At 35.8% G+C, this 15,421-nt stretch overlaps 1 protein-coding gene across 1 annotated transcript; it reads right to left on the minus strand.

Moving 5' to 3' along the window:
- Nucleotides 1-5,610: 5,610 nt before the first annotated feature.
- On the minus strand, nucleotides 5,611-8,541 carry LOC139193673 (transcription factor VOZ1-like). Its single transcript, XM_070817138.1, has 5 exons — nucleotides 8,402-8,541; nucleotides 7,934-8,199; nucleotides 7,643-7,822; nucleotides 6,538-7,051; nucleotides 5,611-6,425 (listed from the first exon to the last, which is right to left on the minus strand). Exons 2-5 carry the CDS (start codon nucleotides 8,156-8,158, stop codon nucleotides 5,950-5,952), a joined length of 1,395 nt encoding a protein of 464 aa, XP_070673239.1. The 5' UTR covers nucleotides 8,159-8,199; nucleotides 8,402-8,541; the 3' UTR covers nucleotides 5,611-5,949.
- Between the last annotated feature and the right edge of the window lie 6,880 nt (nucleotides 8,542-15,421).

Consider the following 15,421-nt stretch of genomic DNA (forward strand, 5'->3'; position numbering starts at 1 on the left):
TTTGTGCAACGTTAAATTCCTCAATCATTGCATCCCAAGTATGCTGAAATTCTAACTCTGTTTGACATCCGTCAAGACACTTGTTGAATAGCCTCTTGAATTCAGGGATTCCATAAAGTGTTGGTATATTTCTTGTAGCATTCGTTGATATATGCCATGTGCATAAATGATGGCATGTCCCAGAAAACACCACCATAATGGCATTTGCCATAGCTTGACACTGGTCAATGAAAATGGTTGTAGGCTTTCGATTCCCCATTGATTCTAAGAATGCCTCAAACAACCATTCAAATGTAGCAGTCTTCTCATCCAACAAAAAGGCATAACCCAGCAACACATTGCTCCAGTGATGGTTAACTCCAACGAAAGGAGCACAAATCATGTTGTACTTATTGGTTCGATATGTAGTATCAAATACTACTACGTCCCCGAAGCACTCATAATCAATTATGGACCTTCCATCCCTCAGTTAGTCATTCGGTTTTCTTGATCAACTTGCACCGTGTAGAAGAACATTGGACCTTCAGCTTGCTTGCGCTTAAAATGATTGATCAAGCTTTGAGCATCCCCTGCTTTAAGCATAATTCTTTTTTCCCTACTAACAAAATTGTAGCAATCTGTTTTCGTAAACCCAACATTTTGAGACCCGCCGACTTCTTTTGCTAAATACGAGTACGTATTTGTAGTTCTTATACTTGCATTCGCCATGGTTTTAATCACACCCATATGAGCTTCTGAAATTTTACGATTTGATCTTAAAAATTGTCTTTCCTCTGGCATTGCAAGTTCATGATTGTGTTTAGGATCAAAGGTAGAGACTTTCCACTCACCATGTTCTAGTAAAAATCAAATTTTGGCTTGGCGGCCTGTTCTCTCGTCCAATCTCTTAGTCTTTTTCTCTTCACAAGGGTCTCTATCTTGCCGAAAACCTTCTTTTGAACAATAAAAATTAAGTGTTGAAAGATCTCCATTTTTGTCAATCTTCTTTGTTTTTTTCGAATGCTAAAGCCAATGTGTACTGCATACTAATTATAGAGATCATAAGCTTCTTGCTCATTTTTCACAATCTTTCCATACAAATCTCCAGCGTAACTCTCTTTAAGACGTACAATAGGTGGAGTTTTTTCTCGAGCATTGCATTGAATATTTTCTACATTGCTTTCAACATCAATGACTGCATTATTCATTAGGAGATCAACAATAATCAGATTTTATTAAAAAATAATATCATGGCCAAGAGCAAAAAAGCAGTGTCCTATAATCATGCAAAATGTTTAAGAGCTCACACATACAACTTATTAAAAGGCAAAATCAAATACCTTCGTCTGAGTTTGAGTCTACTTGCAGAAAGCTACCTTCATTTGGGTTTGAGTCTACCTGCAGAAAGCTACTTTCGTCTGGGTTTGAGTCTTCATCCGTAATACCTTGGTCTGGGTTTGAGTCTCCATCCATAATACCTTGGTCTAGGTTTGAGTATGTGAGAAATGGAGGGAATTGTTGTTATTTTTCAAAGAAAGAAGAGGGAATTGAGTCTGCAACTTCCCTTGAAGTTCGCAAGAAGCTTTTGATTTGAAACAAAGAAACGGAGATGTTAACAGAGTTATGAGGAATCTTTTGGTTTTTGAGTTTTCAGCTTTTTCAAGTATTTTTTAAGTTAACAAATGACAACATCTAGCTGTCAACATTTAATAGGTTGGGAACACCACCTAGCTTTGTTGAGGTGGTGTTCCCGTCACTCCCAAAAATTTCTCCTTTTTTACGGGGTACAACGGCGGGACCTCTGTACTTTTTACTTTGTACTGGGGTGATGTCTCAGTCTAGAGAAAACAAAAATGATAGCCTTACTACATATTTGTACAAGTATCAAATTTTTTAAATTAAATATACAAACTTAACGATATGGTTGTAAATTATTAGATTATTAATTAAGTATCGATTAATGTGTTTATTTTTATTAATAACAACTCATTTGGTTTAAAAATTTAGTTTTTCTAGCATTATCGTATTTGTATTATTTATTTAGTAGAGAAGAGATACAACTCATATGTGTTGGTAAGCCCTACTTTTATTAAAAATATGAGAAATTAGATTTTCATCCTTCATTTTGCTACTCCATTGATAAAAATTATATTCATTTTCAATTTTTGATCAAGATCCTTGGGTATTAATAATATCATTATTTATTTTAATAATAAAATATTTTTTTATTTCTAAATATATTCATTTAATGTTAAAAATGTTACAATTAGTATATTTATATTTATGACTAAATTTTTTATCTTATATTTTTAGTTTTAGTTTGTACCCATTTTTAATTTGTAATTTTTTTTAATTTGTACTAATTTTCTTTTCAATTTTAATTTGTACCCATATATTAATTTATTTTTATGCCCATATTTTTTAAAGTTTATTTCTATTTGTACCCATATATATAGATATATATATATATATATATATTACTTTTTACTTTTCTAAATGTACCCATGCTAATTATATGTACTCCTTCTTAAATATACCAATTTGTTATATGTAAAATGTATCCTTTTTTTTATATAAAATCTATTCAATTTTTTTCTAATCCATTTAGGGTATATTCTTTTTTCTTTGATTTTAAAATGTATCCATGTCAAGTTTAATCAAAGAAATTTACTAATGTTGTTAAGCTTAATATCTTCTTCTTTTTTTTGTGATTTTGAAGAATGTACCCAAGTTTTGATACAATAAATTTTTTTTGGGTTAATTTTGAAGAATGTACCCATGTTTATACACACACACACACACACACACACACACACACACACACACACACAATAGTATATTTATATTTTAATATTTTGAATCCCACAAATTATGGTTTTTTATTTAAAATCTCATTTATATAAACAACTAAAATTTCTAATTTTTAATTTAAAAAATATAGTAACGTACATAGAAATAAATTATCACATTAATTTCAAGGACCTCGATAAAAAATTAAAAACCAACAAAATTTCAATCAAATAATATTCATAGCTAAGGACCGTATCCAAGTCTCCCTTAAAAATATGGTACAAATGATAGTACAAATATGAGATAAAAGTAATATTACTTGAGAGAAAAACTGAATGGGGCTCAGGTTGATATTCGACTTGCTGCGTGACACTACTAAAACCACTCAAAATCTATCATGTTGTAAGTTTTAATATAATCTTTTATGTTTTTTTATAGTTAAATTACTCATAATTATTTTTCCTACTAACTAATATACAGACCTGGATTGTCTGCCCTCCCCCATCCATTCCCTTCTCATGCCCTCTTACTTTTCTAGCCATTGACTTAATATTTAGTTATTTTAATGCTCCAGATTTTGCTACTTCACCAACAACTCCAAAACATCTTTAAAGCCCAATTTTGCATACTTTTCTGCTGTCTTTCCCGCCCTTCTATCCATTTCCTGACTTTGTTTGCTGCCTTTTCCCCATCTAAAGTCCTTTTTCTCCCGCCTCTTCCACTTTTCCCACCTCCTGCCGATTAGACACCGCTGCATCTTCATTGGGTCTTCCCAGGTATGTTTATGTAATTTTCTTTGCTTGTTTTTGGTCCTTTTTGCTATTGGATTTGTATGGCTTCCTTGTCTTGTAATCCCGCTTATCTTGGAGCCGAAAACCCTCCTTACTACAAGCATAAATTCTTGAAGTGACTTCATTAGTTTTCTTATTCTTGTAGTGACGATCTTTTCTAATACTAAATCCCACTTTTCGTCTATAGGCATTGTATAAATTATAGGCTGCTTCTTGCGAATCAAACTCCACACCACACCTCGCTGTACAATCGAATTCGATCGAGTCATCATTGTTGATATTATTTGCTTCTTCAGAATCAATCATTTTCAATTGGATCTGTAGTATAGAAAAAGGTATGGTAGAGAAAAAAAACTAAACATTTCAAAGTTTGTTTCTTTACGGAGGTTGTGGGCTTTAATCAACTAGTATGCTTCAAAATTGTTCTCAATTACTCTAGAAGAACAAATAACGGGATTAAGTCGGCAAAAGAGGACCCCCAACATGTTATCAACAAGAAAATACAAATCCAATAGCAAAAAGGAGCAAAAACAAGCAAAGAAAATTAGGATGCAGCGGTGTCGAATCAGCGGGAGGTGGGAAAAGTGGAAAAGGCGGGAGAAAAGGGACTTTAGAGGCGGGAAAGGCAGCAAAACAAAGTCAGGAAATGGATAGAAGGGCGCGGGAAAGGCAGCAGAAAAGTATGCAAAATTAGGCTTTAAAGATGCTTTGGAGTTGTTGGTGAGGTGGCAAAATCTGGAGCATTAAAATAATTAAACATTAAATCAATGGCTAGAAAAGTAAGAGGGCATGAGAAGGGGATGGATGGGGAAGGGCAGACAATCCAAGTGACTAATATACACCATGAGATTATCTAATGGTTTTTTTTATTTTTTTATTTTATTTTTAATAACATGGGGTTGGAATCCAAGAGTTATTCTCATTTCCTGGTTTGTTATTTCAAATTTTCAATTGTGGAATGTTAAGGAAGGAGTTAATTGATTTCGAGGGGCGGTGCCATTCAGTTTTTCGGCACAAAGCGCCATCATCACAAGTGGCTGAATGACACTGAGAAGTATGCAATCAAGGGTTGTTATTAAATACTCCTTGCGAGTCGGCTCAGAAGTATTTCATATTACTGTAAGGATCATCTTTTTCTGGTTTTTTTTTTTTTTTTTTTTTTTTTTGAAAAGATAATGTAAGGTTGTGCGTTTTTATATATCTTGCCCCAGTTATATTTCATATTACTGCAAATTCCCAATAAGGCTCCTCAATCAGTGCTGTCTGTACACTGATATGTTACTTTTTTTGTTGATGTTTAGCATGCCACACACAATAGTATTCTCACAACTCAGTATATCCGGGAACAACCAAGGCGTCCGTGCTCTTATAGCCCAGATCAGAGATGAAAATGGTAATAATGTCTGTCCAGGAGTTCGCATCGCTGATTGTGGTCACAAAATCGGCTTAAATGGGGATTTAGAAAGACTCATTGACAAGGCGGGCCTGATATATTTCATGCTCTTAGATCTTGGATATTTTGTGGTAACTAAGACAGCCAACCAAGTTCATAATATATTTGCTACTTCTGTAACCAAACTGAAGACAAAATTCTGAAATTTCTTTTCTTGTTGGTGTCAATACTACAGTGAACATGTATTTAATAAGAAAAAGTGGATAATAGATATTTTTCTATTTTATATTCTGTGCTTAAGGGTCGGTCATCGTTCTTTTTAATTTGGTACAAATGGTCAATGACGTTAAACTGTGAAGCGACAGAAAGTCCATCAAGACCAACGAAAGTTGTGTGCTACACAAAAATATATGAATGTAGCAGCACAATTACTTTCAGAATGGCTAGATTTGAATCTCTGAAATGAATGGTCCTAAATGAACCAAGTTGTTGAAAAACTTTCAAGCTTCACACACAATCGACGCCAATCGACACCAGGTCACACGATTTTGTTGAGATTGGAGAGTAGAGCAGACGTTCATTGTCTTGTTAGACACAACAATTTCATCGGGCATTCATCGATTCCGAATCGAGAAACTTGAGTTGAGATTCCAGATATTGGAGTCAAACTTATCCCTGTACTTGACATCTTCCAGAATTTAGGAAACCTGCCAGCATCAAAACACTCTAGGGAAAAGGGAAAGGAACTAAAACATATCGGTCCCCTCATGACCGAAAAATAGTGTTTAGGTAGAAAAACGCCATCATCGGCGAGTAACCCAAACAAAACGTCACTAAACTCCAGCAAATTGACCACTGTTAGAGTCGCTTTACATGTAAGCAAGTATTCATAACCAAGTGCCATAATCGTCAGTCATTAGAGGCGATATGATTAAGTGATCACGAAACTAAAGGTTTTGGTGAATGCTGCCTACCACTTCCAACCGATCTCGGGGTTTAGGTAGTTGAAGTTGTCTGATTATCCGAGCCAAAAATATTTCCCGCATCAGCCTTTTTGCTAGCTTTTCCCTTGCTATTGTTTCCTACTTCTGTTGAAGCCTCAGCAGTGAGCCTTCCCATCTTCTTCTGCAGGTCAGCCAGCGGATCATTTGATTGTTTTCCCTTGGAACTTTTCTTTGCCGTGCCAAACTTCAGCTCCAACCTATATAGTGCACAGGCGTCTGAGTTGTTGACCTCATACTCAAACAAATGCCACTCGTGATCGCTTGAAGGCTGTGGATCCATATAATAGGACCTTTTCTGCCCCCCATATTCCTTCATTACCTGCTTTCTTGATTCATGCCATCCACGCCCGCTGTAGTCTGGCAGTGACCTCTGCTTCCTATTTCCACTCTCAAAGGCTCTTCTAGGCCTACCAAAAAAGAGCCACTCCCTAAGCGTTTCACCCTCGAGCAAAGAAAGATCAAATAGCTCTGCAATATTGAATTATTGGTAGCCAGTCAGTGATAAATAAAGTAATAATTCACTTCACTCTGAACCGATAAATGACTAGCTAATAGGAAAAACATAACAAACGGCAGATACCCGAATCATTCCATGGAGATCTTAGAGTAGCAGCCCCATCACAATTGGGGATTCCCACATCCTTCCCCTGTGTCTTAGCATTAAGCGCGGCAAAAAGTGAACCATCCTTCAAAGCAATGCCCCCAGGTCGCAGAACGGGAGTGTTCCCAGGAAGACCTTCATTTCTTGCTAAAAGGGCATGGCCACTACTGCAATAGTCCTGACACAAAACTTGGGCAGGCCTGGAACAATCCCAAAGAGCACATTTTGGCCCCAAGAAAGCAGAAACTGGAGGACATATATCCGGCATAACATTTGGCACAACATCCTCTTCAGACTGTTTAATGTCACTGTGAGTGATGAAAGGCCCTTCATTTAAGTAATCAGGAAATTCAAAGTGATTATTGTTCATTTGAGTAGTCAAATCTGGGATATCAACCATTGTATTCGGGAAATTGGACGCAGTGTGGCATTGGTCAAGGTCCAATCCTTGAAAAATATCTTCTTGAGGTTCCTTAGAAGAAACGAAAAAGTCCTGAAAAATTGGTTAAGCATAGAGCTCATCAGTAATCAATCACAACTCAAGTAGACATATCCTTAAAAATTCCGAAACCACAGCATAGAAGAACAATGAGTACTGTCAAGAATACAATAAATCATACAAAGCAAATCCTATGCTTAATTTCCCAATTCATGGTTTCTATCTTCCATTCCACGTTTGGGTCAATTGACAAGATTTACATTAGTCACCAGAAAGCAACCAATATGGGAAGAAAACATTGAATTGGACTCTAAAACTATTGAAAACTTACACAAAACATCCCTAAATCAAACAAATATGTTGCTCAATAAACCTCTTGGTTGTCCAGGACTCCAGATAGTTATGTAAAGGAAGATAAACACCAAACAATGTCAAACATATCTCAAAATCTTGCTCGTTTACGGAATTCCACAACAGGAAGGGAAAACCATGTTGTACTAAATGCGAAAACATCAAGAAAATTTCATATGAAAATTTAGCTAATATACGATCAGACTGAATGATGAAGAAAAGTTAAAATAATATGCAGACGAATCATAAACAACCGTTGAAATCTTCCACCATAAAAAAGAAAAAAGTATTTACCTCTGTAAATTCCGTGAAATTAATCGAGTGAGGGTTTTGAAGATTAGGTTCTGGGCCTTCAAGCTTAGGTTGTGGCAATTCCTTCAATGGACTTTCTGCATCATCTTTCTCATCACAATGTTGTTTCAAGAGCCGGGCTAACTCCTCAGAAAATGATCCAAGGCTTCCATGGCTACCACCCTACAGATTTCGAATGTAATCGGATTTTATACACTTACCAAACATTACTCGATACAAAAACACAAAATCCGAAAACATAAATAAAAAACCAGCAAATGAGAAAAAACCCACATGCAAGGAAGATGCAGGGGACGGGTCATTGAGCTCGGCACCCCACCCGCCAAGCATCTGATGCATTTGGTCCTCCCAGATGGCAATGTCGGCAGTCCGACCCTCATTCCTGGCAATTTGAATATTGGTGACCATCCCTTGAAGCTCTTGGACTCGAGTCTTTGCTTTTTCCTTCAGTAGCTTGTGAGAAGCAGCCTCACACTTGCCCTTGGAGTCCTTCAGCATTGCTGCCCTCTGCTCTCTCCCTTCCGCTTCTAATAAAATCCCTTAAAAAAAAATTAAAAAAAAATCAAGAATCTTTCTTGTATGTTAAGTTAATAAACAATCTAATTAGAGAATTAAACGAACAAAAAACATAATTGAAATCATATTGGGGATAATACAAACCCTAATTATAAAAATCCAGAGAAAGATGAATGTTGAATGAAAAGGAAAAACGAAAAGCATAGAAAGAGAGATAGTATATACTTCAAATCAACCGAATTAAACGTTTGAGCAGATTTTTAGGTTCCGAGATTTTGGCTGCTCTTCCGTCTCCTTCCGCGATTTGTTCATTCACTCAGCCGGTCCGTCCCTCTTTGTTCTCGATTGTTTTTCCTATCCTTTTGTACTGGGGTGACGTCTCTATTTGTACTAGTACTTGTATGAGTACTAAACTTTTTTAAATTAAATTTACAAACCTAACAATGTGATTGTAGATCATTATATTATTAATTAAGTTGATTAACGTGCTTATTTATTTTAAACATCTGATCTCTCTAGCATTACCCTATTTTTATTATTTATTTAGTAGATATACAACTCATATGTGTTGGTAAGCTCTACTTTTATTAGAAATATGGTACAAACTATAGTACAAATATATAATAAAAGTAATATTACTCAAGAGAAAAATTGGGTGGGGGCTCAGGTTGATATTTGACTTGTTGCATGACACTATTAAAACCACTCAAAATTTATCATGTTGTAAGTTTTAATATAATCTTTTATATTTTTTTAATAGTTAAATTACTCATAATTATTTTTCCTACTAACTATTATACACCATGAGATTATCTAATGTTTTTTTTTTCTAATAACATGGGGTTGGAATCCAAGAGTTATTCTCATTTGTTGGTTTATCACCCTAAAAACTAGCTTAAAGAGTTCAAATCCAATCATGAGGATTTTCAAATAATAGTACCTAAGATTTATGTTATAGCTTCAATTGACAATATCATCTGCCACCATATTTTTTCACCCAATAGACATGCATTAACTAGCATTCACTTTATGTGTCATAAGTTGTCTGCACTGATCAATGATATTGGCAAGAGGATGAAAGTCGATATCAGTCATTTTATTAATTAAGTTAACCACTAGAGCCGAATCTATCTCCACAATAATCGTGCAATACACTTGTTAACTACAAGTTTCAATCCAAAATATAGCCCCCAATTTTAGCATCAAGCACCTACCCTTTGCCCAAGTTGACAGAGAACCTGCCAAGCCAATCACCAATGTTATCTCTAAGAACTCCTCCTACACCTATATTTCCAATAGAATTGATTTGAGAACCGTCCACATTAAGCTTCACCTTCCCTACAGTAGGTGGATTCCAAGCCACATACTTCATTGTAATTCCAGTCCATTCTTTGATTCAAAAGAAGACTAACATCCATGACAATTCCAATCCGTTGTTTCATCAAATTACATTTCCCTCTCAAAATTTCTAATGACTCATTTTTAGAGAGTGACCAATATATTCACATCTCTGTACATATGGAACTAATTATTACTTATCACCAAACTTGAAACACCCATGAACAAATTATGAGTTAGGTGGCGGAGAAAATTTGGTGCCTTGTTACGACCTCCACTTGTTGAAAAGGTCGGAACGATTATTTTTATTGGGTCGAATCTGTATTGATGGCTTTTCTTTTTTAATATGCTTCGACAAAGTTTTTGGGAACAAGAAACCTAGTTGGGGAATAACGACTACTACATGTGAAGGGAAAGTCTAAGAAGCAAAAAAGAATGGGAAGAAAATGGGAAAATATATGGGTCATTTGATACATCTAATTGTGTGGAAGCCAAACTTGTGGTCAGGGGAGGCTGAAATGCTTTTGTAAGTCTTTTCGGCCTCTGGAAGAAGTGAATAATAGTGGTTTGCCACCAGTTGTCCCATTTTTAGAGAAAAAATTATGATGATTTTAATGATAAATACGTAGTAAAAGGTTATACCCCAGATTACCATGTGACAAATTTTAAGTAAATAGTAATGTCACTTAGCAAAATTCAGTTATAGTTGAGCCCATCAGACGTTTTTTTCCTCTGTCTCGGTTGGTCTCGTTCTGAATATATGTGCGCGCTCTTAGGGTCTGTATATTTGTGCGCTCCTAGGCCCAAGTGAGCTCCACCGCTTCTTTCCAGTTATTCCGGGCCAACTTTTAGCCCAAATTCAAATCTTCTAAATCTAGCACCAGCCCATACAACTCACTCGGCCCACTTAAAAAATCTACCGGTCTTTTTGTATTTTAACCATGAAATCCATGTTTTGTTCTCAAATCATGTTTTCAACAAAACTCGTACTTTGATAATAATAATAATAATAATAATAAAACTCGTGTAAAAGACATTCAACCCAACGATTTAATACAAAATCATGAATAAATAATAGGTACAAGAGGTATGAAATTTGCATATAATATCAACCTAACAAAGGTAGACCACCAACATCATCGATATTGTTCCCAACTTAATCACGTATTGCTGGGTGTGATGTTTTATCACAAAATGCCTCTTTGAATCCCCCACTTATCAGATGTATACTATTTTGTTACATACTGATTGTGTGACTTGATTCTCCAACATATAATACTACAATGATCTATAAGAGAATATCAGTATATGCATATAACAAATATACATGTAGGCATTACTGCTTAAGTGGTAACTTTGAAATGTATTGGATTAAAAGGGTTCGCTTTGAACAAATTAGTGGTCTCAAACCATAAGGTCATTAGTATAACCATACTGCAACGTAAAAGATCAATAGCTCAAGCCCTAGAATCAAGTTCTCGTCATAGTCTTACAGATTCAAACAAAGCAGTGAGACATCAGTACATGATTTGGAAACATTTTGAGTAATAAAATCATAGGAAAGCTTCTACACATAACGCAATATGCCTACTAGTTTAGTGCTTACCGTTGACATCAAAAGGATTAGTAAATAATTGACATTATCGCAAGTCGGATAGTGTTAGATATGCCCTAAAAGCTAATTATAAGATGGAACGTGCCAATGCTACTGATTAATCTAATCACGGGGCAAGATCTCTATATTTGATAAAATGATTTCATTTATCCAACTGAATAAAGTTACACTTTGAGTACATATATACAAGTATATTGTAACCACTAAGGTAAGTAAACATAACTAACTAACAGATACTTAATCACTAAGTAATATCCCTAGATAGTGTTCTTAATCACCAAGGGAAACAAGCACAGCCGAAGACCTTCAGGAAATTGTAGTTAGGTACCCGATGATATAAAGATTCCAAGGAGATGATCGTGATGCAGTTGGCATTCGGTTGATAAGATAAATGGCTGTGTGAAAAGCTTCAACCCAATAAGTATGAGGTAGCTTAGAAGCTACTAGCATTGTCTGAGCTGTTTCAACTAAGTGGCGATGTTTGCGTTCTGCACATCCATTTTGTTCAGGAGTGTGAAGGCAAGTGAGTTGATGCTGAATACCATTCTGTTCAGGAGTGTTCACATATTCACCACCAGAATCGGATCATAAAGCAATGATCTTTGTACACAGAGAGGTTTCAACAAGAGATTTGTATTGCATAAAAGTGGACATTACATCAGACTTGTACTTCAAAGGATATAACCAACAATAACAGGTAAAGTCATCAACAAAGATGACATAATATCTGAAACCTTGACAAAAAGCTATAGGTGATGGTCCCCAAACATCCGTGTGTACAAGTTCGAGTGGCTTGCTAGTTGTACAAACTGTAGAAGTAAAAGGAAGCCAAGAACATTTTTCTAGTGCACAATCTGAGCAAAAGGACTTAGTTGAATGAGATAAAACTGAAATACAAGACCGTGCTGCAATTTTATCTATGATCTTGACTGAAGGATGACCCAATCTCTGGTGCCACACATCATTGGAAGCCTTGACAGATGCAGTGAAAACATGCTGCTGATCAGGTGCAGAAGAAGAGAATGAAAAGGATAGAAACCATGCTGGACAGGTCATTTAAAACGTATCCTCCCCGAATAAAGATCATTCACAGTGAAGTGAGTAAGATAAAGATGCATAAAACATTTGTTATCAATAAGAAATTGATTTGCAGAGAGAAGATTATGTTTTAATGCAGGAACATATAGTACTTTATTAAGCTGAAAAGTACTATCAGATATGGTCAAAGTAATAGAGCCAGAGTGAGTGATGGGCAAACCTTTGCCATCACCAATGTACACTTGTTCTAGACCAGTATAGGCTTCAGGATTTTGTAAGGCTGCATAGGAGTTGGTCATATGAGATGTAGCGCCAGAGTCGACAATCCAAGATGGAGTGGATGATAAGGGATTTTCCACCATAGTTGAGTGAGAAGGCTTGCCACCATAAGCCGGATTCATGCGATGAGGACAATCAGAGGCCTCATGATCGAATTGATGACAAATTTGACACGAATTCTTCTTGGTGTAAGATGAGAAATGTTGGCGGCCTCCACGATTGTAACGAAAATTGGTAAACGATTGGTATTGTCACGATAAGATCTGAAATTGTCGCGATTGGAGAAGCCACGATTATAATTGCGATCCATGCCACGACCTTAAGTATTGAATGTAGAAGAAGACTGAGTAACAAAGGCCTGAGAATTAGGGTTGAAAGTTGGAATGGGAAGAATACCGGCAAAACTGTTGAGAGCTTGAAATGTAGAGGAGTCTGAGTTGGTTTTTCTTTGATTAACTAATTGTATCTCTTTGCTAAGCAATAGACCATGCAACTCATCAATAGTCGTAGATCCAAGACGGAATTGAATGGCATCAACGAACGAATCATACTCAGGGGGCAGACCATGTAGAGTGACAGAAAGCAAGTCAGAATCGTTCACCGGAGAGCCGGCACTAGCAAGGGCATCAGCAATTGCCTCAATTTGCTAAAGATACTGAGTAGCAGTAGAATCACCCTTGGTAAGATTACGAAGATGAGATCGAAGCTCATGAATGTGAGACTGAGAAGCCGTGGCAAGGCGAGATTCCAACTTTGCCCAAAGTTCGCAAGCAGAATTCACACCAACCGTATAGGGAATTAGGGATTCAGAGAAGGTAGAATTGAGACAGATGAGAATATTTTGATCATTCTCATACCACGCAACAAACTCAAGATTAAGAGTGCGATTTCCCGAAGAATCAAGAAATTAAGGCGGCGCCACCACAGATCCGTCAATGTGACCGGTAAGGTTGTAACGATGAAAAATCAGAGCAAATAAAGCACTCCAGGTCAAGTAATTTGTGGTGGTGAGCTTGATTGGCACCATAGATCCGATGTTTTGGATCGTGATGGAGACGAAATTCAGAGAATTAGGGTTTGGAAAGGCAGTCGGAACAGGATGAACAGGAGAAGCCGATTCCGACAAAGGAGACGCCATGGCTAGAGATCAAGAAGCTCAAACAAGATCAAGAGATCAAGAAAATCGATCGAAAAAGAGATCGAACAAGGTAGGGAGAGAAGCGGGAACGATGAGATCGAAGTCGTTAGACAGAGAATGCGAGTGATACCATATTTGATAAAATGATTTCATTTATCCAACTGAATAAAGTTACACTTTGAGTATATATATATACAAGTATATTGTAACCACTAAGGTAAGTAAACTATAACTAACTAACAGATACTTAATCACTAAGTAATATCCCTAGATAGTGTAGTTACAATATTACCCTTTATACTTTATTAAAGACATAATTTCATATGCCTAAACAATGTTTTGAAAATAGGCCTAGCTGCTAGGCAACTGGTCATTGCCTCGATTAATGCATATTCGCATAAAAATTGAAACGTATATTAAGCGGCACTTGCGCGAGTTAGGCGGGCTGAGCACATGCCTCTCCTTCAAACAAATACGAATTGTAAAGGGTGGAATTCTAAACTTACTTCTAAGTATCTAACGTGTGTTCTTAATTTATTTTGCATGAACACAAGCACATCGATTAACCATGATCACTTGAATTAATTTAATATAATTAAACAGAATCCAACGTTCCGCTAACTATGCATGTTAATATGATTAGTTACGCTTACTTCACCCGTCACGCTTGCGCACATGTGGACTAAAGTATTCCACAACCTAATAGTTGCTATGTTTCTCTCTCCAAATACTTATATATATACACCATTTTTTAAATACTATAACTAGTTGCGAGATCTGCCATGTGCTGGATTATAGCATATATTAACGAATTCCGATTTTAGGCATAAAATGTCGGTCTTAACAAACACACAAACATAAACAAAGATCAACAAGCTGCTAGCCTTCAAACCATACACAAAGATATTGAGAAATCATTTTATGGAAGCACTAGTGTAACAATCAATGTATATTTTGTAACAAGGTAGAAATCGAGTAAACAATGTTGTTCATGATGTGAAAATTCACTTTTTCTACCTACAATATGATTTAAAACTCGGTGCACTCGCCAATAAGAATTTGGTTTAATTGGTAAGGGCGTGTTTGTGGTTAATCCCTAATCCAAGTTCAATTCATGCTGTCAACAATTTTCTTTGGTGCACGATCTGTAAATTCCTATGTAAATCCATACGGGTGGCAGCTAGCAGTTAGGTGCCATGCGTAAGTCCTTCTAGCTTGAGGTTGTAGGTATGTCTTGATGCTGGTGACGAGAATAACCTATAAACTTTCATTTATAAAACAATAAAATAATAAATAAATAAAACCTTAATGCACTTGTATACAAGTTATCTTGTTTATTACATTACATATTTCACATGGTAAGATTTGATAGAGATGAATTGAAATTTCGTCATTTTAATTTCAATCATTTTTTAATTTATTAATAATCTTAAATTTACTCATCAAAACACAATGCAAAACTAATGCTACGCTACATTTTAGTATATATAACTATTAGTTGATGTTCTTCCTGACTGATCATCCTTTCTCATCGAACAAAGCTTCTAATTTTAGCCTAACACTCATATCCCTAGTCGTATTTGGCGAATTTTTAGCTTGAGATGGCTTGATCTTACTTTCTCCTCAATTTCCATTTAATCTGAAATGTACGTTAGTTGTTTAGGCTAGTGTGATATTTATATATAAGAATCAAGCATCGTGAGTTTGATTCGTAATACAATATTGTCACAGTGGTATAAGTTTGATACGAATGAGTTTTATATTTTAAATGTGAGACCCATATATTTTTTAGTTATCTCTATCTTATGATCAGCTACCTATTTTCTCTCTTGTTATT

The sequence above is a fragment of the Malus domestica genome, chromosome 17 (assembly GCF_042453785.1).
Source record: "Malus domestica chromosome 17, GDT2T_hap1".
Classification (NCBI taxonomy): Eukaryota; Viridiplantae; Streptophyta; class Magnoliopsida; order Rosales; family Rosaceae; genus Malus; species Malus domestica.